At 54.0% G+C, this 25,639-nt stretch overlaps 1 protein-coding gene across 2 annotated transcripts in view; it reads left to right on the top strand.

The window, feature by feature from the left end:
- Megf6 (multiple EGF like domains 6) overlaps positions 1-25,639 on the top strand; it is a 99,924-nt gene that overhangs the window by 58,193 nt on the left and 16,092 nt on the right. For both annotated transcript variants that reach the window (XM_052718157.1, XM_052718156.1), the window contains 10 exons: positions 11,649-11,771; positions 18,936-19,061; positions 20,120-20,242; positions 21,121-21,243; positions 21,409-21,546; positions 22,236-22,355; positions 22,922-23,044; positions 23,361-23,531; positions 23,807-23,938; positions 24,774-24,902. In XM_052718157.1, coding sequence (XP_052574117.1) covers positions 11,649-11,771; positions 18,936-19,061; positions 20,120-20,242; positions 21,121-21,243; positions 21,409-21,546; positions 22,236-22,355; positions 22,922-23,044; positions 23,361-23,531; positions 23,807-23,938; positions 24,774-24,902 — 1,308 coding nt within the window. The remainder of the gene's footprint in view (positions 1-11,648; positions 11,772-18,935; positions 19,062-20,119; positions 20,243-21,120; positions 21,244-21,408; positions 21,547-22,235; positions 22,356-22,921; positions 23,045-23,360; positions 23,532-23,806; positions 23,939-24,773; positions 24,903-25,639) is intronic.

Here is a 25,639-nt window from a genome sequence, read left to right as displayed (position 1 = left end):
AAAACAAAAATTAAAAAAAGCTGCATTCTCAAACAGTATAAGGAAAGGAAATATACAGTAGAATGGTGGGCCCCATAGTGTTCTAGGAATCATGGCTGGTATCCCAGGGGAGGATAAGTGGTCTCTGGATTGAGAAAATGATCATCAGATGATGCAGGCAAGATCTTGCCCTGGTTCTGGAAGCTTTTGCACTGGAGTAGGGGTCTTCCGGGGTGGGGAAAGGGAAGCTCCAGGCATCCCTTCTCTTGGGTCCTCCTGGTACCTCAGGTGGCCCTCCTGGCTTTGCTCCCTAGTGGTCTAGGTCTCCTCCTGAGTAGAGCAGTGATTGGTGGCCCTGTTCTCTGTCTCTGTTCCCCTGCTGGGCCAGTCTCTGCTTGTCCCATGGCCTCTGGCCTCGTAACTTGTTCCTGTGCAGCCTTGCCTTCCAGCTGCTGTTTCTCTCAGAGCATTTGGTTTGAATGATGGCTGCACCCGCGATGCAGGGCCTCGTGGGATACTTTCCCTGCCTCACTCCGTCTCTTCCCCAAGGCATCCTGAGAAGTGAGACACACACACTCACACACACTCACACTCACACACACTCACACTCACACACACACACTCACACTCACACACACACACTCACACTCATACACACACTCACACACTCACACACCCTCCTGTACTTTTCACTACCCCCCACTTCAGACCCTGACACTTCGTCCGGGTCTCCCAACTTCACTGACGAGTAGCCAGGCCTCTTCCTCCTCACTGTCTTGCAACTTTGCACCTACCTGCTCATATGATCTGACAAGCTAGTCTTGTATTCCTCAAAATGTCACTTCTAAAGGCCAGGTCAGGCCTACCTCCCCCAGGAAGCTTCCCTAGTCACTAGTGTCAATTTGTCCCTTCTCTGCTGAATGCAGTGTGAGACTCAGGGGTCCATGGACATGTCTTGTGGTTACTGCTCTCCCTGGACCCCAGGAAGATGGCTGACCTCCCCTACGGTACCAATGTGTCCTTGGTAGGATTCCCATCAGGCAGTTCTGGGTCTCACACAACCATAGGGAGAGAGAACCAACAACAGACAGCCACTGAGAAATGGATCACACACACTCTGCACACATGCTCTGGGGTCACTGAATGGCTCTAGGTCTGGTCCTTGAAGTGCTTTGCTGGCATTAATCTGGCATGGGGGTCTCAGGTGCTTTGGGTGGGTCCAGTATCTCTGGGATGTACGGCCTCTTTTAGAGGCCATGAGTCAAAACTGCTCTCCCAGGAGGCCCTTCATCTGCAAGGATAGGGGCCTCTCTTATTTCCACCTGGCCCTGCCAGGAATGGCTGCGGGCAGGAAAGGCAGCTGGATCCGTTCTTCTTCCTCGGCTTGGGTGAGGAGCAGAGACCGGTAATGGGTTTACCAGAAGGCTCGCTCAGAATGATTCCAGGAGGCACAGCCAGACTCTATGTGCTCTGAGGCCAGGCGGGGGCCCTGGTACACTCTGCTCCTGAAATAACCTCCACACAGCACAGTAGGAGAAGGGTTGAAAGGAATGCTGTGGAGTCTGGGCTCTGCAGGGAAGTGAGTTGAGCTATATTTGGCTGCAGATTGCAGACTGACCTCTTCTGAAGGTGAAGGGTCAGAAACAGCCAGCAGGTGCATGTGCTATCTGGGAGGAGGTTGAGGCTGAGTTCCTGTTTCCCATGCAGGCTCCAGCCCTGTTCTGTTTTCATATCTGTTGCTCTGACAAAATACCCTGATAAAAAGCAAATTATCCCAGCACTCCTGAGGCAGAGGCAGATGGATCTCTGTGAGTTCGAGGTCAGCCTGGTCTACAGAGCGAGTTTCAGGGCAGCCAGAGCTGTTACACAGAGAAGAAGCAGACAAGGGGGAAAGGGTTTCCTTTAGCCCACAGTTCTAGGTTACAGTCCTAGCAGCAGGGCTTCAGATCACTGGTTCCAACACATCCACAGTCAAGAGCAGAGAGAAGTGACACACGCATGCTTGTGTTCAGCTCTCTCCACTCACACGGTTCAGGCCCCACTGAATAGGAAATGGTGCCTCCCACACCAGGCTGGGTCTTCCTTCTCTGATTGACTCAGTGAAGGCAGTCTTCCATATGTCCCCATAGACCAGTTTCCACAGACACCCCTTCACTGAGACTCTTCCCAGTGATTCTGGGTTGTGCCATGTTGACGAAGGTAACCACCCCAAGCCTCTTGCTGGCCCTTCTCCCCTCTTTCAGGCCCATCTCCTGTAGCTGGAGATGCAGTTGGTATGAGACTGGCCCTGTCCTGCTGGCAGCCCACCCTGTTCTGTCTGCATGGGCTGTCTGCCCCTTTGCTGGGCCTGGAAGACCTTCCCTTCAGTTCTCTTAAGGTCCACCTGGAGCATGCCTAGACTGGCCCAGCACAGTGGGCATGTGAAGATGCTTATGGACATCATTGCTTATTCAGCCATATACCTCATCCCACCATGGGGTAGCTTAGGATCTCAGATTTAGATCTCAGGGCGGTCTCTAAAGGTCTTTGCTTCCTCTTTTCCTTTATGTCCTCCCCTGTCTATTGTGGACTTGGTTATTGCTTGATCCTTCACCAGGTCTACACAAGCAGTTCCACCCAGGGCTGGCTGGCCCTGTGGGATATTGCCAGGTGGGAACATGGACAAGGTGGGGAGGTAGCCTCATGTCTGAGCTCCTAGGAACCTGGAAAAAGTGTTAAACAGGCCCTGACACCCTCAGACATTATGCTTCTGTGTAGCTATACCTCATCCAGTGCCACTCTGTGCTCAGCCTGGGTACTGCTCATTCCTTTGGGATTCAGTAACATGTACTTAGGAGTTTGATATCCAAGTTGGACCAGGGTAAAGCTTCAGGAAAGGATTCATGGAGAGGGTATCGAAGGATGATGCTGGGGGAAGTTCCACAGAGCAGGAGCCAGTGGGGTCCCATTCTGCTTTCTTAGCTCTTGGTCGCCCTGGGAGATGTCAGTTCTGCCCCACTGCCTAGAGTCAGGGGGCCTCCTAGCTCTGAAGGAAGTCATGGTGTTTGGGGGAGTCATTGTGGTATTTTGGGGGAATCAAGACAGAGGAGACTAGTGGCTGCTTGCCTGGGGAGGGAGCTAGGCTGGCTGGAGGTGGGAGTGGTCCCTGCTGCTGACACAGACATTCCACAGGCAGAGCCACAGCGGGTTTGTATTGGGAAGGCATTTCCCAAACAGCATCCAGAACCCAAAGGCCTGTGTCTGGATATGTTTAGTGACAACGAGGGGAGATGATGGGGACAGTAGGGTGGTTTTGCAAGTCCCTGGGCTGCCATTTGGGCCAGGCTAGACAGATGTGGGGCATGGTTATGAATGGCCCCACTTGGGCTCGGGTAAGAGCTGGAGTCGGTAGAAGAGGGAGTATGAATGAGAGGCCACCAGTGGTCCCAGATTGTGGGGGCTGAGGTCAGCAGGCATGTGGATGTGGCTACTGGTGGATGGGGCCAGTGCTGGAGTCCTTTGACTTGTTTCAGGCCAGTCTGGCTGGCTCCCGTGACATCTTTAGGACTGATAGGGAAGGACAGGTCCTTCAGGGACCAGCTCTAGACACTGCCACTGACTTAATGTTTAGCCTTGGGGTTTTGGCATTATTAGGGGCCCCCCAGGGGGTGGTCAGATAGCCTGACCTCCTACTCATGTCTACCCTTCCTCCACAGGAGGGAGGTGCTGCCACTGTCACCCCTTATTGTAGAGGGGGAAACTGAGGCATAGACAGGTGTCATGGCTGGGGACTGGGCATGGCAAAGTCAAGTAGGCATGGTGCTGTAGCTGCAGGTGAGAGCTCACACACATCTAGAGCTATCAACAGGAAACCAAGAAAGCTAACTTGAAGTGGCAAAATCTTTTAAAACCCCTTAACCCACCTTCAGTGATACACAGCTTCCAGGAGGGCTCTACTGCCTGGTCCTCTCTAAACAACCAGCTTCCAAGAAGGCTACACCACCCGATCCTCTCCCAATGGCCACTACCTAGGGACCAAATATTCAAGGAAAGGGTTTATTTCAACTTACAATTCTCAGGACACAATTGATGACTGAAGTCTGGGCAAGTCCAACTTGGTAAACCCATGAGTTTTATTGAGGTTACTTACAGAAATATGGGTGAGGGGTCGCTTACAAGAGCAGAAATGATCAAAGACAGCTGCATCACCAAGGCCCACCCCAGCAAGGTGACAGATCACAAAAGCTGGGAACTTGGAGCACACTGCACAGCTTGCAGGCAGCTCAACTGGTTGGAGAGTGTCCTTTCCAAGTGCCTCAGTTGGCCTAAGCCTCCTCCAGGCAGCTCGGCTAGTTTCTGCTTTCAAGCTTCTTGGCAGCTCTGCTTCTTCCAGGTGGTTTGTCTTGTCTGAGAGTGACTCTTGGCAATCTTGTTTACTCTTGGGAGGGAGGGGCCTAGTGAATCTGATCAGTTTCAGGGACTTCCTGAAGTTATTTTGAGTTGTTACTTCCTATCTTAAGGAGTTTACCTATAGGATAGAATGTTTCAATCTTGAAGAAACTGCTACACAATAGTTGCTGGCTGGCTTGTTGTGTTTGCTTTTTTGTATCACCATCTATGCTGGCGGAGCCTTCCCACATAAATCTTTAATCAAGAAAATGCTCTGCAGGCTTGTCTACAGGCCAATCTGATGGAGGCATTTTCTCAGTTGAGGTTCATCTTCCCAGATAACTGTAGCTTGTTTCAAATTCTCACACACACACACACACACACACACACACACACACACACACACACACACACACACACACACACACCCCAAATAAAAACAAACAAATAACACCCTACCCCACCCCAACCCAAAAACCAAACAGGGCAAGTGAGTAGGTCTCCTACTTCTAGGGCCTTGAGTTTGGGAGGTGTTGGAGTGTGTTTTGCCTAAACAGGTGTTAGTGTCACTTTGCCACTTGACCCAGGCTGTGGCCCAAAGGAATGCCAGCAGAGGAAGCCCTGACTTATCTCTCACTGGTGAAGTGATTTGAGTTGGAGTGTCTTTTCCTGTCTCTCTATGAGAGATGACTACTGTCTCTACTACCTCATCCATCCCATGCTGGTCTGACTCAGCCAGCCCCCAACCAACCTTCCAGTAGCCAGTGACTATAGAAGTTGGGACCCTAGAGTCTCCATGGGCAAATGGGGTACATGTTAAACAGTAGCAAGCAGTACCATACCATGAGAGTTGCTTGATATCCAAGCCCGCCCACAGCATGCTTGCTGGGGAGGTTTCTGGAAGCACCCCAAGGCAAGGGCTTGGTGTCTCTGAGATGTGCCACTAGGGAAGGCAGGAGAGGGGGCCTTACCTGGCAGACCAGCAGATCCCAGACAGGCATGTCTGCTGCATTGTCATGCCCCAGCAGGTAGGTGATAGGGCAGGCTGGGCCCTGGATTCCAGACAGGACAGAACAGGTGGGACATTGTGGGCTTGCAAGGCTTCTTCTCCTAGTCTCCAGATTACTAGGTAAGGCCACTGGCCAGCAGGGGCTTTTCTCTGCCATATATGGTCAGTGGGTCAGACTATGGGTCATAGACCTTTCCAGCCTATAGTCTGGTGGCCCAGGGAGCATGAACCCTCTTTATTCCTGGCAGCTGTGGCTAACATAACCTTGTGCTCATTGTCTATCTGGAGTGTTCAGAGAGAGACACTGGTCACTTCTAGGAGAACAGATTATGCTGTTAAGGTGTTACGGCTGCCTCCTTTGTGGGTTACTGTCAGGAGCTTCCTGGAACCACGTGGGCACAGACAGTTCTCCTGTCCTCCCACTCTGTTTCAGGGATTCAGCCTAAATCTGGAGGACTTTCTCAACAGGGATCCCCTGATCACCAAGTGCCTCATCTTGTCAAGTGTCCCAGCTTGCTGGGCACAGCTCTTTTTCCATCTTCATTCAGACCCTGGGAAGGAGGGGGTCTGCCAATGAGGGAGTATCAGAAAAGGTTCAGGCTTAGGAAGGAATCCCCCACCCAAGCTGGAATCCCAGACCTGGCTCTCCATGCAAGATAGGCTACAGAGTAGCTGGTTAAGGGCCTGGATGTGTGTCTCCTGCGGACCCACGCCTGTGCATGGGGCTGTCTCTCTTAGCTTGTCTACTCCACGCTCTAGTGTTGTCCTCATGCTGAGGGGTGTGGGGACTCTTTCCAGGCTCTTTTCCTGGAACCCAGTGAAGGATAGAATAGATTGGGACACAGGGCTTAGGGAGTGAAGTGGTGGTAGCATCCCCATGCCTAGGATTCCCGCTTTGTACTGTGGCCTCACACTGGCCCGCCTCCCCTTGCTCCCCACCAAGCCTCCTCAGCAGGGCCTCCCAGGCTTGCCAGGATGGCTTTATTCTCTGCTTTTGGTTTCTCTTCTGGTTGGCCAGGACACTGTATGTCTATGCAGTTTGTGTGCTCATCTCAGTCCGAAGTTGTGCATCTGTGTATGTCGTGTGTGTGTGTGTGTGTGTGTGTGTGTGTGTGTGTGTGTGTGTGTTTGTACGTGTTTGTACGGTGGGCCTGTGTGTGCACATGTGTCTGTATGTGCCTGCGGTTTTGTGTGAGTTTGTGTCTCTGGATCATGGTTTGATTGTGAGTGCGCCAGCAGGAATGCATGGGGTGTGCTGTCGGCGGGATCAGCATGGCCCCCTGGGGGTGGTTGGGCGGGGCTAGGAGTGGAGGCGGCTCCCCCTGGAGTCTGAGGATTTGGCCTTTACCTGCAAGGGGTGGAGGGAAAGCTGAAACCATAAAGGCAAAGGGGCGGGACATGCCAGACCCAGAGCTGCTCCCTGCCGGCGCACAGCCCTAGTGCCTCAGAGTTGGAGTGTATCCGACTGTCTGTGTCTGGGCTGGGTGTGCACTGGAGCCTGGAGCTGGAGCCCTGATCTGTGAGCCCTGAGCAAGATCCCTGAGCCCAGGCCACCCACCACTCCACAGACCCGGCATGGAGGCATCCCGGGGCTGGGGAGGGCTGGCTGTGCTCTGGTGCCTTGGGCTCCTGGGCAGCCTAGTGAGTGTCACCGGCACTCACTACCGCTATCTGTGGAGGAACTGCTACCCGTGCCACCTGAGCCAGGCCGGCTACCCTGTGAGCACCGGTGACCAGAGGCCAGGTGGGCACCCCAGGAACAGGGGTGGGTGGGGTCAGGATGCCCCTCCCTAGCATGCTCCCTTTGTTTCTTTCTCTGTCTTTATATATTTTTTTTTGTTTGATGTGCACGGGTGTTTTGTCTGCATGTATGTATGTATACTATGTGCACGCAGTGACCTCAGAGGCCAGAAGAGGGCGTTGGATCCCCTGGAACTGGACTTACAGACAGTTGTGAGCCCCATGTGGGTTCTGGGAAGGAAATCCTCTGGATGAGCAGCAACTGATCTTAACTTGCTGTCAGCCCTCCATTTCTTTTTTTCAAAGTTTATGTCAGACAGTGAGCACAGGGGGAACCAGACCTGGAAGGGTCCAACAGGTGGTCACTAGTGCTGAGACAGGACCCAAATGTGTCCTGAGCAATCAGACCTTCCATCCTGTAACAGCAGGGAGGTCACTTGACTGGAGGAGGCGAGCACTCCTCGCTTCTTGCACTAAGTTTTCTATGTCCCCCTCCTCTGTGTCAGCCATTCTGGAGTCAGGCGAGAAGGGAGGTGCTTAGGAACATTTTGGGGTGGCCTGTGTGAGTATGGCAGGTGCTGTCATTTTGACCCACAAGGCTCTCGGTCCCAGCCAGCAGGGTCACTTAGAGGCTCTGGGTTCCAGACTCCAGCGGCCATGGGTATTAGGATCCTTTTATTCTAGTTCACCCTGGAAGCTTGGATTTGATGCCTCTGAGCCAGCCTCCCTCCGCGTGGCTGTGCAGAGCTTGGAGCTGGGCACCCTCAGGAATGTGACTAGAGGCTGTGGTGTATTCAGCTCTCAAGTGACTCATCACTCGCACCCCAGGGGGAGGCAAGGGCCTCTGGTGCTCCCTATCAAGCCCTCCTAGACTCGAGATGTCCCTGGGGTGAGTCTCACTCCTCCGTGCCTGAAAGACACCTGGGCATAATCAGATGCTGCTTGTCTTCTCTGCTGTGTCCCTCAACTCCGAGGGTCCTAAAGCCTCCAACCCTGAGCTGACCTCTTGCTCAGTGGTGAGGCTGGTATGTCACTGCCTTGTAAGTGGCACTTGGGAGCCTGTGTAGTATCAGGAGGTCTCAGTTGGGCATGCCAGGCTTTGGAGAACCTGGAGCCCAGTGCCTGCTCTGAGGCTTTTACAAGGGCAGCAGGAGAAGAAATCTCGTGGAGTATGGTTTTCAAGAGTGAGAACCTGGTGTCTGTGTGTAGCAACAGGAAACTCTCATTTGGTGCCTGGCAGAGTGGGCTTGCTGGCAAGGTCCCAGAGGTCTCTGTGTTTCCTGGAAGCCATAGTGATGCTTGAGAAAGCTCTGAGGTGGTTTCCACAGAGGCAACATTTGGTGGTTGGCTAGCCTTGACTGTTGTATGTTGTTGGGCGGGGAGCTGGTGGGTTGGGTACAGATTGGTGCCCCTGGTCTCTCCTGATGGCATTCTTGGTGCCTCCCTGCAGCACCACCAGCCTAAGCTTAGCAGGTACTTACAGGCTTACCCAGCTCCCAAGGGAACTGGCCCAGGTTGGCACAGCGATGTTGCCATGTGCTGCGGATCCCGTCACGAGGCTGCCAAGTCCCCAGTCACTGGTCACAGCAGATGGGGGCAGAACTACTTAAAATGACTTTTCCAGTTCCCCCAGCTGGATGACCCTTCCCTGGTACTCTTGGGTTTGCCTGCTACCAGACATAGCCCCTTGAGCAAGCAGGTCCCGTTCTGACTCTCAGGTCATGTTAGGGTGCACGCTCTGCTCAGGGCCATTCTTGTTGGGTCAACAGGAGGGTGTCTGTGCTATAGTGGCATCCCAGCTATCCCTGCTATTTTTGGGGGGCTCTGCTCTTTGGAGCATCTCAGGATGGTCCCACTGCAGGCTCAGTGTGACCTCAGCTGCACTGTCTCTGTGTGGAAGGTGTAGCACATTCCTGGGGCACGGGCTTGTGGGATGAGGAAATTCCAGGGAACCTCGCCTCTGAGCATGCCAGGACACAGATAGCTCTTGTGAGCCTGGCCATGCAGATGACCTCCAGCAAGTACTGCTGGGTCAGGAGGCCAGGCTAGAAACTGTGGGCTCATGGAGTAGCAGCTCATGTGACCTGAGTCACACAATAGATTTATCTGTACTCTGTATTTTTTTTCTCATGACCACTCTTTAAGTTCAATTTCCACTTGGTACCCTAAAACAAAACAGACGCAGGCTGGGGTGTAACTCAGTTGGTAGAGTGTTTGCCTGACATGCACAAAACCATGGGTTCCATTCTCAGTGCTGCATTAAAAACTAGATGTAGTGGCCTGTGTCTGTAATCCCAGCACTCAAGAGGTGGAGGCAGGGGTTAGAAGTTTAGGGCTATCCTTGGCTACATAGTGAGTTTGAGGCTGGCCTTGGCTATATGAGACCTATCTCAAACAAAAACAATAAAACTCGACTAATTACCTGGTAGTGGTGGAGGTGGGAGTCCCAAAAAGGCTAGAATTGAGATGTAAGCATCGAGCAAACCTGGGAGAACCTGTGTCTTCTCCCTCCTGGTGCACAGAGGCCTGGACTCAATGCTGACGTGACAGGCCTGTCCACCCCCACCTCCTTGCTCTCTCTGACCCTCCCATCCCCTTGTAAGCCTTGTGGTGGCCTTGTGTTTGTCCAGATAATCCAGGACTCTTCCCAAGTCAGCGGCCTCTGCGCAGTCCTGTCTTCAGTTTCCATTTTGCTGAATGGTGTCATGAGAATGGGGATGTGAGCATCTTTAGGGACATTATCTAGCCTGCCATGCTAACTTTAAGGACTGTTGAGCCTGTGGCTCCTCAGGTCATAGCTAAAGCTCTACTTGTGGGTTCAGCACCTCAGAGGCCCTCCAAACTGTTTGAGAACTGCTCTGTGCTGCCGCCCGGTGGCCCACTTTGGGATGAAGCAAGCAGGGTCCTGCCCTGCTTTCAGAATGTCAGTTATTTCTGTAAAAGGGGTTTCTCTCGGTTCAGAAGAAGCTTGGCTGCCAGGGCTGAAGGGATGTGTTGGGGAAAAACCCTTCAGTCTGCGATGGACCCGCTGTGTCTAGATTTGGGTTCTAGAGGATGGCAGTGCTGGGGGTGCTGAGAGCTGATTCAGCCCATGCTCCATTATAAACTGTTACTCCCACGGTAGTAGGTCCTCCATTTCCAGGAAGCACCTCAAAGGTAGGAAGACATTGAAGCTGGAGTTATTATGCTAGTCCCTCCTAAAAGGCACTTGGAACAGTGATAAAGCCCCTATCCCTGCCTGATGTCTCATAGGAGTGATCTGGGACCCTTGTAGGGAGTTGGTTGCACACAGAGGGAGGCTAGAGTAACTGTCCCTGTCTAAAATGACTGTGGAGAACTGGGAGGTATGCGTGATCAGGGAGACCCATGCTGTCACACCTGTGTATGGAGGGCTAGCGGAGGGGTCCTATTGAGAAACGACTACCTTGTGCCCAGAGTTCCTTCACAGACTGCTTTCTGCTTGAGAGTCTGTGGTCAGCAGGGCTCCCAGGCTTCTGAGGAGCATGCAACTGTGCAGACTGTCCGTTCCCCTCTGACTGGCCTGGGAGAACTGAGATCCCTTTGCAGGGTTCTGAGAATGGCTGAGAGTCCATTGCTCTTATAGCTTGTTCACCTTAACCACAGTGTTGGGGGTCAGGAGTGGTGCCCAGGAATGCCCAGACTGTCTAGATAGGGTTTTACAGACCCGCTGGCTGAGAAGGTCCCTGGCACGTATGTCAGCTGAGCTGTGTGTGCTTCTGTGACCATCTAGGGATTTGAAATCAGGAGCCACTCCTCTCTGGACCCCATGAAATGGATGTTGTCACCCTAACTCTTCTAACGTGGGGCCTGAAACCCTTATCATGCCCTGGCTCTTCTGTCTCTCGAAGTATTTTGAGTCCTCATTAGCACCATCAAGCCTTCGTTTTCAAGCCAAGGACTCATGTGACAGTGGCTTTGTGGAACAGAAGCAGGAGCTTGTGGCTTTGTTTCCCTGCCTCTTGTGACAGGTACACAGAGCAGGGCACCCTCTTGTGGCTCCAGGTGAGCCCCTTGCCAGCCAGCCAATTGGCTCTTCACCACATCCCCATTGTTGCCCCAAGGTACCTGGTGGCACTCACCATACAAATTCCAGAAAACCTCCTGGAAGGGGGCATCATGGAATGAGGGTCACACTCGCAGAAGACAGGTCTTAGGAAGCACCGAGAAAGAGAAAGGAGACGCTGTGTGAACAGAGAGAGAGGGGGGTACCACTGTCCATGCCTTGAGTCCATCCTTCACCCTGAATCTCCCCTTGAGAGCCCTCATTGTCTCCTTCTGGACTCCTGGGCTGGTCCTACCCTTGGGGTCATGTGCACCTGATAGGAAGAGACAATGGCCCATGCTGAATTTCCATTTGGTAGCTCTTCCCATTAGGGCATGCCAGCCATGGAGGATGGGCACTGCCTCTGTCTGGGGTTGTGTGGGAAATAGATGTGGTCTGACAAGGTCTTGGGTTTATGCTTCCATCTGTTTAGTGCAATGGGCCTGGCCTGGTGTGTGCCTAGGCAGTAACTCCACTCTCTCTACCTAGATGTGGACGAGTGTCGTGCACACAATGGTGGTTGCCAGCATAGGTGTGTGAATACCCCTGGCTCTTACCTCTGTGAGTGCAAACCTGGCTTCCGGCTCCACACAGACGGCAGGACCTGCCTAGGTAAGTGGCCCCTGCTTTGGGCTCTGAGCCTCTGATGACCCTCACTCTCCAGAGTGTACTCAGGGCTGGGAAGGGGCTGAGGGGAGCCTGAGTGGGCTGGCATTGGACTATGCACTCAGCAGCTTCTTCCCGTGGAGTATGGCTGCCTGGGAGTCCTGAACACACCCTGCAGGGTGGTACTGCTCCCTCCCCGCTCAGGTAAGGAGGCTGAGGTTTGGATGGGTAAAAAAGTGCATTCCAGGTCTCTGCTCATGCAGGTCCCTGTGTCCCCAGCCTGTGTATGCTCTGCAACTCTGCTGAGTCTTATTGAGAGACTGAGACCATCTGCAGTGGTTGATCAATCAACAGGGACCCAGGCCTAGCTGGGCTGCCACCAAGACATGGGGTGGGAGACTCCTCGGGCTGCTCTTGGGTGGTAGGGAGGCAGGCTGAGCCTTGGCCCTGTCAACAGAAAGCATTTCTTGGTCTGCAGAACAGGGCTTCTCTGGAAGCCTGAGGATGTGAGCTGCAAGAACGGCAAGGGAGAATCAGAAAGCGGGCCCCTGGCCCCTGGCTGTCTGTAGGATTTCTGCTATGAGGGAAGGGTTTAGTGGTCTCCTGAGAACACAGAGCCTCTGGCAGCTCAGCTAAAGAGACATCCAGGGTCAGGCAGAGGAAGCTGGTAAGAACAGTTAGCAGCCGTCCACTTCATAGTGCACCCTGGAGACTCTGTTGATCCCAACTCTGCTTCTATGTTGTTCTTGGGGGAAGGTACCCCTACTTTCTACTTTGGAGATCCAGACAGCTTGGGCCAGTTCTGAGCAGCCTGGCTTTGGCTGCTATATGGCTGGCAATGTGCCAGCCCTGGGGGGGTTGCACCCCGTACACACATGTTCCAGCCTTTGTCCGCTCTGCTGCAGGAGCCCGGCAGCTGCCCGAGTGAGAAGTAGAAGCAGATGCAGGAATGTTGCCATGTGTTCCAGGGTAGCTGTGATAGCGGAGCCCAGCGACTGCCTGCTGGCCTTTCTGGGAGTCTGTGGCTTGGGCTCTTTAGTCTTGGGCACCCTTGTCAGGCAGGATGCTCTTTAAAGAAAGGTGACGCTGGAGATTGGTGTGAGGGGTGACCCCTGCTGCGGGCTCCCTGTTGGCTTCAGGACTAGGACACTCGTTCCCTTGTGTTTCTTCTCACTGTCTCCATTGATAGTGGCCCTCACTGAGATGCTCTGCAATGATAGAGGGCCAGGACGGGATGTACCATTAACAGTCAGACAGTAGGGATGCTTCTTAGACCCAGAGTGGCCGGTGGTACTGCTCAGAGGAGCCTTAAGCTGCTGGCCTCAGGAAGCTCAGGAGGGATATCCCTTTACCCTGCCCTGGTCCTGGGCCCACACTACCCATTGCTATGCTGGAGACAGACATGCTAGATTCTGCACTTGTGGGGCCCCAGAAGGATGGACTCATGGCATGTGTTTATTGTGAATTGTCTGCATTGCTCCGGTGGCTGTCCCCGCAACACTGTAAGTGGGTGGGTTCTCAGGGTTTCTGACCCCTCCCACTTGAGAGTTGTCTTGCTGGACATTGGTCGGACATGCAGAGCAGTGATCAGATTCTCTCTCTCTCTCCCTCTCCCGGACTCTATGGAGGATCCAACACAGGCCATGCCACATACTCACCTCCAAGGTCAAGTAGACCAGGATAGGGAATGTGTAAGTTCTGCCACTGGTATATTCATATTCTCTCTCTCTCTCTCTCTCTCTCTCTCTCTCTCTCTCTCTCTCTCTCTCTCTCTCTCTCTCCCTTCTCTCCCAAGGTCTCATGTAGCAAAGACTGTCTTGAACTTACTGTGTAGCCAAAGCTGCACTAAACTTCTGTTCCTCAAGCTTTCGCCTCCCAAGCATCAGGATTATAGGCATGTGCCACCACACCCTGCTCCAAATGGTCTAAGCATAGTAATAAAACACAGAAAGAGTTCCATTTCCATTCTCTTTTTAAATTTTGTTTTTATTATGTGTATGAGTATTTGTTTGCCTGTATGTATGTGTGTGCACTATGCGTGTGTCTGGTGCCTGTCAAAGCCAGAAGAGGGGGTTGGATCCCCTGGACCTGGAGTTAACAGATGGTTGTGCACTGCTGTTTGGATGCTGGGAACCAAATCCAGGTCCTCTGTAAGAGCAGTCAGTGCTTTTAACCACTGAGCCTTCCCCTGCTCTTAAAAATGTATATTTTAAGAAGGACTTTGCCGTTAACCCACTATAGTAAGAACATGTCTCCTGTCCTGGCTACCACTCCAACAGGAACAGAGGGGCCCCACCCATGGCTTGGGATGTACTCCTGGGGTGCTCTGTCCTCTGTCTCATTTCTGGGGTGATGACTTGGGGAGGGCTTGGGGGAGGGGTGCAGCCAGGCCTGAGGCCATTCTAGCTTTCTGTGCTTGGGCCAGGTCCAGTTCCTTCTTTCCCTGGCCATGGAAAGTAGGGCCTGCCCAGGATGGTGGTTTGGCTGAGGGTCCAGGACTGTCATTCCTACTTTCCCGTGACATTTTGCAGAGCTCCAGAGTGGAATAGCCCCAGGGTGTCATAACACTGCAAGGGGAGCCCTCCCCCTCCCTGTGGCTGGGGTGCTCTCAGTAGCATATGCCTATCCAGTAGCTTTTAGTATGACCTAGGCCCTGGCCTTGTATATGGCTGTTTCCTTGTGTCCTCTGGGTTGAAGGACAAGTGGAGCCAGTCTGAGGGACTGTGGTTGTCACTGGCTTAGCCCCGGGGCACAGGTGGCCTCTTCTCTCTTCATCTCACACCTGTTGGCTCAGGATGGACACCCTTGGAGATGGCTCTGCTGCCAACACACGCCGGTGGTGATCCCACTGCAGAGTCACATGGATCCTGGTGTGCACATAACTAGAGGAAGGCTACCCAGCCCTGCTCTTGGCCTGTCCCTGCCTGTGTGTATCTGTGGCCTTGGCAGAACCTTCTCTCCCCAGGCATCAGGACAGTAAAGGGCTTTACAAGCCCCAGTCTGCCCCCAAGGCTCCTTCCTGAAGAAGATGCCTCAAGGAAGGTTGTTTGGGACCTGGAGGCTGCTGCTGGCAGCATCCTGGGTCTGGGGCCGAAGCCACAGGCAGCTCAAATGTGCAGACTGAGAGGCTCTTCTGCAAAACTCATCCCCATGGAGCCGCAGATGCAGCTCTGCCCATGTTTCCCAGTCCTTCCCAAACCTGGCAGGGGTTACAGTTGCACAAGGGGTCAGCTTCCCAGCCTTGAGAAGCCCGAGGAAGCCTGGCCTGAGTGGAGCCAGTGGGAGAGGTGGGAAGAGAGCAGCTGCTGTGGTCAGTCTCTTTCTCTGTCTCACGACCCCACCCTGGGCTCTTCACGGGGCAGGGACTGCTTCTGCTTGGCCTTGGGGGAGCAGGCTGAGATGAAACAAGGGTACTGATGTTCAGCAGGCCATACTAGGTGTCTCGTCCCAACCCAGAGTTTCCAGGGAAGAGGGCACAAGCCCTGAGCTGGGTACAGAACCCAGCGGGAACAGTTAGGCAGTCGCACTGGGCATGCAGGGAGATGGCATGCCACAGGGGCAGGGTTGGTGAGTGTGGCAATGCCGGCCTGAAGTGGGGGTGGGGAGGGTGGGAGGGGCCGGTCCTGCTGTCCCTGGGTCGGCTGCAGTGTCACCAAGGCCCAACATTGGCTCTGTGGTGGGGTAATCCTCCTTACAGGACGTATGCTCTGGAGGAAGGAAGCTGGGCAGTTCTTGTGAGGATGCAGCTGGGCACTAAGGCTTGGCAGTAGAAACCTGCCCAGGGTTGAGGGTGTGGTGTGAAAGATGTGAGCTGTGAGCCCAGACGTTGCCGGTATGTATGTATGTATGTATGCATGTATGTATGCATGTATGCATGGTGTGATGAGTCCCTCTGTGCTGCCATCTGCTCCTGCCCCATCTAAGAGCTTCCTAGGACAGGACAGACTGCTCTGGCCACTGACCATACATGGTGGGGGCTCTCAGCACCCAGAAGCCACATCAGTTTAAGGACAACAGCGATAACCCTGTGACACCACCCTCCAGCTAGCCTCAAACCACCGAGCTGGTCTGAGGGCTGCATGAAAGCAGCTGATGGACGTGGCTTGACTGATGGTAGGCAGACCTGGTTCTTGTATAGTCCGTGCTGATGAGTTCAGGGGCTGGAGGCTGGAGCCTAGAGCCACCCCAAGACCCAGTGTGCCCGTCCCATCCCCCCACTCCACATGCTGCCAACTGCATGACACTCATGCTCCCAGGCTCTGAGGCCATGGCTTAGGACCTAAGTGTTCCTATAATACAGGTGCTGCCTTCTGAGACCGGGCTAGTGCCCTTTTGGGGGTGTCATCCATCCAAGAATGTTGTACAGGTTGGCACAAGTAGCCCTCTGTCTTGTAGGAAATGTATTTTCTATGAGGTCCAGGCTCTTCCTCCACAAAACCTGCTCCTTCCTCTGAGCTTTGCATCTCACACCCCACCCTGAGTAGTGTGACTCCTGCTGGTTGTGAGTGGAGTCACAGCCCAGCTAGGTTGGAATTCCAAACTCTTGGATTTGCCAATTGGTCAGTGCTGGCTGCCCTGACAAAACACCACATGGGCTTAAGCAACAGGGTTTTATTTTTCACATAGCTGTAAGTCCAAAAGCAAAGTGCCAGCCTTTCTGGTCCCTGATGAAATCAGAGCCCCTCTGTGTGACCACTCCTGACCTTAGTTAAAGCAGAAAGTCTGAACATTTTCATATCAGAGGGCTTCGGCTTGTGAGTAGGGGAAGGGTGCAGGGACACACACATACATGAAGACTCTAATATAGAGTGTCACCCAACTATAGTCACTTGTGTCTGATCTGGAAGTGGGCGGAGACCTACGTGAGACCTTGGAAATTGTAGGATGGGCTAGGGAGCAGGACTATTGGGTCCTGCAGGATTGTACATGGATCACAGATCCCTGCTGAGTTGGGGTGAAGTGGAAAATGGGGTGTGTTGTGGAGCCAGACCTATCCAGCCCTGTTGCCTAGGCTGGCCTGGTGTTCCTAACCCTCCTGCCTTTATCCCCAGAACTGTGATTCCAAGTGTGTCACCACCCTGGCTGAGGCTCTTGCTTGTGAGTATGTACTGCCTGCAGGGAGGCCAGTCCCTGACCTCTGCTCCAAAGGTCACTCAGCTTTAGTCATATCTGACCTCGGGCCTGATTTCTAGAACCATAACCAGATGTGAGCTTCTGGCCTTGGCCCTGGCAGAAGTCCCCAGAGCGAGTGTCCTGCAGCTGGGCCTCAGTAACTTGAGGGGCCTGGAGATGTCTCCACCAGCCCTGAGGCCCAGGCACACAGACCCTGGCCATTCCTGGAGCTGTGCAGCCCAGCACAGAGAAAAGACAATCTGTCTGGCTCAGATTTCCAGGAATCCACAAAGGATGTGCTGGGTGATGCTGGCCTGTCTCCCTGGTGTGCACAGCTTGGGAGCATCTGTGAAGTCACAGTTCTGTGGATCAGAGGACAGGGATGATTCTGAGGGTGTGAGGCTGCACTGAAATTGCAGGTCTTTAATGCCAGCCCATGGTGGACTCATTCATGGGCTGCTTTGCCCATGACCAGATTAGAAATGAAATACCTTCCCTCCTGGTTGGTGGTGCTTCCTGCCGAGGTACCGAGACATCGTGCCCCTCTGTGCCTGCCTGGTCCTGCCAGAATGGACTTCTGGTTTCTATTACATGTCCTGAGTAGGGATGCAGTTGGTGTGGTGAGCACAAGTAAACAGAGCCCCCAGGAATGTGGGGCCAGCTGAGGCCATGTGCATGGGCGCCCAGATGCCTCTGGAGGGAGAGCTGGTGTCTGAACAGCTGACTCAGGTGAGACCAGCCAGGCCTGGGATCAGCATGGCTTCCATCCAATGTAGGGGTCAGAGCAGAGCTGGGGAAGGCTTCAGGTTGGCAGGCTTTCCTCAGTTCTGTAGGAAATTGCTATGGCTTCTCCCTTGATGCATAATGCTGGGGGCCCTGGGTGGCCAGGAGTTTGGTCACTGCCTCCCCACGGCTGGCTTTGCCCCAGAGAAGGGGGCTTTCACGTGCTCTTCTGGCTGTGCTTCATGTGAGAAGAGACCTGTTTCATGAGCAATGTGGCCTTTAAGCAAGCTTGCTTTGAAGGAAGCCCAGCCTTCTGAGAGCCCTGAGGCAGCTCACAAGACCCATGCCGCTGCCAGCACCCAGGCCTTGCAGTGCCGTCCTCGGTGGTACCAATCCCCCATTCCCAGGCAGTAATTAACGACTTCTCCAAACTGAGCCACAGACAGTACTGCTTAAAGTTGACAGTGTTCCCATATCCAGGCAGCATCTTAGGGTACAGCCTGGCCCCCAGAGTGCTTTAGTAATGACTCTTAGGTTTGCTGACACAGCTCTGAGCACAGGCTTGCAGGCAGACAGCCTTACCTCCCCGGCCAGGGGCAGCATTCTTGTGGCTTCCCTCCAGAGCTCAGGGCTAACTTCCTTTAACCACAAGGCCATTGCCAGAGACTCGATTGTAACCAAATCCATGCCAGGAGCTGGCTGCTATTGCTAGTGAAGCTCAGTGTCCATCCTGACTGCCTTGCCATGAAAAGCATCTTCCCCGTCTCCACAGGCCAGCTGGGGGGTACAACTGATTTCTTCCATAGAGTACGCAGGCACTACCAGGCCAGGCAGAATCTCTCTTCCATGCCCTGTAGCAGTTCAACCAGAAAGGACAGGGTACTGCCCTTTGGGATATGGTCTCTCTGATGACCGATGGCTGCTGGGAAGAGTGGACACTCTGATAGGGTGTGAGGTGTGGCCTGTCCTGGGGTAGAAAGAATTTGCTCTGATTTGCCTCAGGAACTGGTAGCCAGGCCTTTGGGCTGAGGTGGCCATTCATAGAGGCTCCATACCTGCCCTTCTGTCCTGGCCTGAGGACCATGGTGGTAGGGTGGATCTCACCATGCCTCCTAGCCTGCTGTCAGGGAATGAGCCAGCTGCTTCTCAACAGCCTCCCGGTGTTGTATGTCTTGTGCTGGGGGGATGCTGGACTTGTGTCGAGGTGGACTGATCTGCCTTGTATCCAGCCCCTGGGTGGTGAGGGTTCATGTGGGAAGCCATCATTATCAGTCCTTCTCAAGTGATATTGAGACTCTGCCTTCTTGGCCTGATCGAAGCTCTTCATGTCCTTAGCCATCAGCTCTTGCACTCTGGGAAATGGTGGCTGCCAGCATCAGTGTGTCCAGCTCACAGTGACACAGCACCGCTGTCAGTGCCGGCCCCAGTACCAGCTGCAGGAGGATGGCAGGCGCTGTGTGCGTAAGTATTGTGGAGCTGTGTGCGCGTGCTCGTGCGTGTGCACATGTGTTGGGGGGCGGGGCAGGACCCAGGGAAGAGCCTAGTGCAGTGATAACCTGGTGGTGGGAGGGAGAGAGGCCTGGTCTGTTGTGGACCTGAGGTGCAGGAATGGTGAGCACTGTTGGATGGCATGTCCTCAGGGCAGGAAGTTCAGGATGGAGACAGTACCCCTCATCCCTAGGTATCCATCTGAGGTTTGGGCAGAGGAGGTAGCCAGGTCAGTGTGTAGGACTTTGGGCTGCTTGCATATGAGAAAAGGACTTTGCTAAAGGAGTGTGTGGGGCAGGATCAGAGCCCCTCCTCCAGATGTGGAAATGGGACAGAGCAGGTGCTGAGACTCCCAGCAGAGTAGGAAGTAAGTGTAGATATGAAGGGGCCCAGGCCAGCCATGTGGGTGGAGAGGTATGGGATCTTAGGGTTGGGGGGGACACAGGGCTGAACGGGTTACAGAGCCAGGGGTGTTGTTATGGAACTCGGGGTCATAGGGCTGAGGGATACACAGGTGAGTTTCACAAGGCTGAGGGACTCACAGGGTGGAGGAGGAGCACAAGGCCCTGGAGGATCATAGGGTCGGATGATCACATGGGGTCCTTGGGTCAGAGGACTGGGGAGAAGGATTTGGGGCTTCTAGCCCTGGTGTCAGTTTCAACACCTTATCTCAAAGCAAGAACTCTGGGAGGAGCAGGCAAGGTTCACAGCCAGAGCTGACCTGGGCTGGCCACCTCCTTCCTGGCGAGGCCTTGCTTTCTGCCATAGTCCACGTTCCTTGAGAACCGTGACACTCACAAGTCATGGGTATTGGTGGGGTACTGACTCTGGTGTTTTGATTGAGCCTCAAGAGCTTGGCCTTGGCAATGGAGTCTTCTTGGGGGAACTCAGAGCTACCCACAAGTGGGGGGGGGACCACGGCACAGGCTGGAGCAGAGAGGGGTTCCTGTACTGAGGAGGCATCCTGCATCTGTCAGTCCCCCTTCCCCATCTCTTCTCTTTGCCTCCACCCCTCTGGCTCTGGTGTGCAGGGAGAAGCCCGTGTGCAGATGGCAATGGTGGCTGCATGCACGTATGCCAGGAGCTCCGAGGCCTTGCCCACTGTGGCTGCCACACAGGTTACCAGCTTGCTGCAGACCGCAAGGCCTGTGAAGGTAGGATGCTTTGCCTAGCCCAGCATCCCTGAGGCACCCTTCTGGGTGGGTCTTTGGGTGATCTAGGGTGCCACTCAGTCTCCTCTCCCTGATGGGGGTTATAGGGGGGAACAGACCCAAGGAGCAGTCTGCAACCCAGTCATGTTTCTGCAGAAGGGAGGGAACTCAGGTTTCTGTTTTAAACACATATCCTGTAGTGCCCACCTAGTACCTGATCCTTAGGACCCAGGAGAGGAGAGCAAGGGAGGGGACAAGGGACCACAGATAAACCCCAGGAAGTGTCCCAGTGAATCAGTGCTGGGCTTACTCAGGGCAAGTGTTGTCAAATGCATCATTAATTATAGGCTACAGTTTGGCATTGGTTCCCAGAATCCCTTCCTTCATCCTGCTGGTTGCTGTTGTACAGCGAGGCCAGGTCTGTGCTCACTATATCCCTAGCTGTGTGCTGTCCCGACTTCTCTGTAGATAGTAGGTCTGGGATGAGCAGCCTTGGGGGAAGTCTGCCCCTTGCCCAGTGACTTCACAGTGAGTGCAGTTCTCCTAGGGCTGTCAGAGAGGCAGTGGCCTCCCAAGATGTCATGCCAGATGCCCAGGTGTCTGCAGGATAGGGAACGTGGATAGCTACATACCCATCGGCACTAGGAAGTCATTACTGGTACAACAGAGAAGACCCCCTCTGGGCTCAACATGAGACACAATTTGTGTGAACTCCATCCCCAGGAATCTGTCAGGGTGTGCCTGGCAGGTGTTGGGCAGCATGATCTACACCAAGCTGTCCAAGCTATGAAGCCGCTAACGTGCCCAGGGATGTGGGGCCACCACCGCTTTTCCCACTGCTGAGAGCCTCTAAAAACCCTTTCTCTGTCTCTCCCTTTCAGATGTGGATGAATGTGCCGTGGGGCTGGCCCAGTGTGCTCACGGCTGCCTCAACACTCAGGGATCCTTTAAATGCGTGTGCCACGCAGGCTATGAGCTGGGTGCTGATGGCCGGCAGTGCTACCGTAAGCAGTCAGTGAGCAGTGGACTGGGGGGACTTGGGGTGCTAATGTGGTGCCCCAAGACCCTAAAGTCAGTTTCCGTTGGGCAGCTCTGGGTGTGGGTGCCCAGGGGCTGGTTAGGGAGGGCTGACCCTTGTCCCACATCCCGGCTGTCTGATGTCATCCCAGGAATTGAGATGGAGATTGTGAACAGCTGCGAGGCTGGCAATGGCGGCTGCTCACATGGCTGCAGTCACACTAGCACCGGACCCCTGTGCACCTGCCCTCATGGTTACGAGCTGGATGAAGACCAGAAGACCTGCATTGGTGCGAGCTAGTCCTTCCAGGGTGCCCTGCCCCTGCAGCCCCAGGACTCGCTGCTACACCCAGTTTTGGGCTTGTTTGTTTGGTGCTGCGACTGGGAAGTTTTCTCTCTCTGCTGCTCTGACTCCCTGGGCTCAGCAGGAGCTGCAGGAGAGCTGATGAGAGTCAGCAGTTCAACTCAATTCTGAGCGCTTGCCTTGACCTGCTGGGCTCTCCCCTGCCTGCCCCTTATAGCCATTGGGTGTGCATGTGCGCGCTCTCTCTCTCTCTCTCTCTCTCTCTCTCTCTCTCTCTCTCTCTCTCTCTCTCTCTCTCTCTCTCTCTGTGTGTGTGTGTGTGTGTGTGTGTGTGTGTGTGTGTGTGTATGTGTGAGAGAGAGAGAGAGATCATGTCCATGTAACTGTTCATGTGTGTGGTTGTGGGTATATACAATTGAATACAGGTATGTGAGAATGTGAGTTTGGGCAGGAGTGAATAACTGCAGATGTGCGTGATTTCTTCCAGGTATGTGAGACTCTGTGGCTGTATGCATGATTGTGTGTAGTATACAAGTGATTGTGTGCAGGTTCACATGTGGTCAGGTAGGATTGTGTATAGGCATGTACACAGGGTTGCATGGCTTGTTGCTGTGGGATTGTGGGAGGATATATGTGTGTCCATGGTGACAACAGGCTCCTGTATATACCCCACAGACATTGACGACTGTGCCAACTCTCCATGCTGCCAGCAGGTGTGTGCCAACACCCCTGGTGGGTATGAGTGCAGCTGCTATGCTGGCTACCGGCTCAACACTGACGGCTGTGGTTGTGAGGGTGAGCACATGCTACTCAGTAGTAGCTGGGTGATGAGGGGAGAAATATCAGGGTCAGCATGGAGGTGGGCATGCAGTTGGCCTGCTTCCTGCTCTGCTTGTGGACGCTGATTAAGTGCCTGCTGTGTGCTCATGCACACCCATACAATCCATCCTGACCACACAAACTTGCCTATGATCTCTTGCACACCACACACAAGTTGTACATGTAGCTAGCCAGTCTCACAGGTAGCCAGAAGCATGCACTTGTATACAGTCATGTACTTGTTAAATCACACACAGACCATTGCACCTCCATCCCTCCTGCCCTCTGGCCTGTAGTCACTGGCTCCCCTCATAGGGCTGGGGACATGCTCCTGCCTGTTCCTTAAATGACTCCCCTCGCAGATGCCCACTGTCCCTTCATTCTTGCGTGGAAAGACTTCTGGAGCAGGCACCATGGCTGGGGGTGGTGGTGAGGTTACCAGCTGCTTAGGGGGATGAGCACTTGACTTTGTACAGCCAGGTAGGCAGGGGTCTCCAGGCTGACCGTGGGAGCACGACCCCAGCAGCCCTGTTTGTCTGCAGATGTTGACGAGTGTGCCTCTGGTCACAGCGGCTGCGAGCATCACTGCTCTAATCTGGCTGGCTCCTTCCAGTGCTTCTGTGAGGCTGGATTCCGGTTGGACGAGGACCGGAGGGGCTGCACCCGTGAGCCTCCCCTAGGCACTGCCTTCTGGGTGTCTGATCCCGGTAGTTCACATGTCTGGCATGCTAGCTGGCTTACCGTCACCTCTGTGGGCCCCACGTGGTCCTGTTTCCTGCGGTAGGGGTGGGGCCAGCAGGCTGAGGGAAGGAGGTCGGTCGGGTAAGTGATCCATTGGGTAGGGCACAGTGTTACAGGGGGCCTAGGGCGTCCAGTTCCTGTACTGATGTGGTGAGAGAAGAGCCGAGACCTAAGGCGGTGGTGGTGTTGAGTAGAATACGTGGGCAGCAAAGGCTGAGAGGCCTGTGTGTCCTTCCCCAGCCCTAGAAGAGTCCGTGGTGGACCTGGATGGCCAGCTGCCCTTTGTGCGGCCCCTGCCCCACGTCGCAGTGCTGAGGGATGAGCTTTCACAACTCTTCCAGGATGACTATGGGGCTGAGGAGGCGGCGGCGGCAGAGTTGCGGGGAGAGCACACGCTCACTGAGAAGTTTGGTGAGGCACGAGCTTGGCTTCTTCAACCCTGGGGCATGGCAGCTTGCAGTCCTGGGCCGTGCTGCCCTACGATTCGGGGAGGCCCAAGGAGGGTCCACACCTCACAGTTTGTACAGCCCATTCAGGGCTGAACTGGCCCCCGGCTCCTAGGGTGGGGTTCCCATATCTCACCTTGGAACTTAGAGGCTAAGATGTCCCTTGTCCTCTCTTCTTTGGTCCAAGGGCCTGAGGCTAGGGGATCTAGCTCTGAAGTCTCTCTCCCCATCTTCCCTCAGTCTGCCTGGACCACTCCTTTGGCCATGACTGCAGCCTGACCTGTGATGACTGCAGGAACGGAGGGACATGCTTCCCGGGCCTGGATGGCTGTGACTGCCCAGAGGGCTGGACGGGGATCATCTGCAATGAGAGTGAGGCGCTGGTGGGGTCTAGGCAGTGAGCTTCAAGAGCTGTGAGCATCCGTTCTGTATGGTTCCTTCTACCTAGCTCTGGGGAGAAGAATCTGAGTATGTCCACCCTCCCATCTGTCCATCCATGTGCCACGCCCCCCATCTATCTACCTATCCATCGTCTATCCACCCACCAATCTATCCATCTCTCCACACACCCATGTACCAATCCATCTGTCCGTACATCCATCCATTCCATCCATTCATCATCTTATTATTCCTTCCCTCCCTTTGATAAGAGTCTACTGACTGTCCCCCGGCCCTTGTACTAGGCATGGTACTAGGATGTGGGGCATTCTGGGAACTGGCAGAGCAGGGTGTATGGTGCTCCTAGTCAGTCTCTAGGGATCCAATGACAAGCCAACAGATATCTAAGACTATCGGAGGTGTCTATGAAGGAGAGCTAGTAGGCAGACTTCTCTTGTACAGGTAGCTGGGACTATGAAACCATCTGATGGGAGCAGACCCTTGCTCAGGGATACACAACAATTTAGTAGCTGAAGCACTCTGGAAATGGAACTGTCCAGAGCCTTTCTTATCTCTCCCAAAGCCCCCTGACCCAAAAGGCATTAGACTCTTCTTCACACTGTGAGGATCATCTGAATGGGCCATCTGATTGAAAGGGCATTGGATGTCAGGATGTAGTCATTGATTAGTGATGTCTGCCATGAGTGTGGTTGGGGCCATGAGGCACAAATACCATATTGGCTGTTGTTTAAAACTGGTGCCTTTAATGCCAGGAGGACCACAGAGTTCTGCTGTTGGTAATCCTGGTGTTCCTGTCGTCCCTCCGTAGCTTGCCCTCCAGACACCTTCGGGAAGAATTGTAGCTCTCCCTGCATCTGTCAGAATGGTGGAACCTGTGACCCGGTGTCAGGAGCCTGCCGCTGTCCCCCGGGTGTCAGTGGAACCCACTGTGAGGACGGTGCGTGTAGCCCCTCTGGGAAATCTAGAGAAAGGGAAGCAATGTGGAACTTGGTGCAGACTCTTATCTCTCTGCCCCTAGGGCTTCACTAATGTTCCCGGGAGGGAACATTAGTTTTGACTTGTTGCTCACTTCCTGGGACTTACATATAGAAGGTCGAGACTCAGTTTGATGGGTGGAGACATGTTTGGAATGGATTCCCTGGGGAGGTGGTGAGTCCTTTGGGAATGTTCAAACAGAGCTGAGGATGGCCAGTTGGGATTTGTAGAAGGGATTCTCATCATTTGTAGAAAAGCTTCATGGGGTTATGCTTGACATTCTTATCTAGCTGTAGCTACAGCACTGTGGAGGAATTAGTTTGTGGGAATAAGCTTCTGCGGGGGGGGGGGGGGGGGGGGGGCTCTAGTATTTCAGTTCTACCACTTTAACTGCTCCTGCTGGAGTGAGAGGAGACTGGAAGAGCCATAGGTGTGACAGGCTCCAGGTGGCCTTAGGGACATTTGGCAGGTATAGGATCTGAATTTACATCACTTCCCAGAGACTTTTCTCCTGCGGTCTTGGGGGAGGGCCACCAGATTGCCCAGCAATGTATCAGTTACAGGTAAAGTAAAGGGGGCCTCTGGGGACAGACAGGCAGATTTTCAGGGGTGGAGACCTCATGGAACCCTTGTGTTGATTTCCCAGGCCCTGGGTGACCCTTACTTTGTGGCTCCATTCTTCCAGTCTCTGCCTGTGAC

The sequence above is a fragment of the Peromyscus californicus genome, unplaced genomic scaffold (genome assembly GCF_007827085.1).
Source record: "Peromyscus californicus insignis strain IS unplaced genomic scaffold, ASM782708v3 Scaffold_5__1_contigs__length_169319896, whole genome shotgun sequence".
NCBI lineage: Eukaryota > Metazoa > Chordata > Mammalia > Rodentia > Cricetidae > Peromyscus > Peromyscus californicus.
The sequence above is the reverse complement of the archived record's forward strand: the minus strand, read 5'-3'. Positions and strand labels throughout refer to the sequence as shown.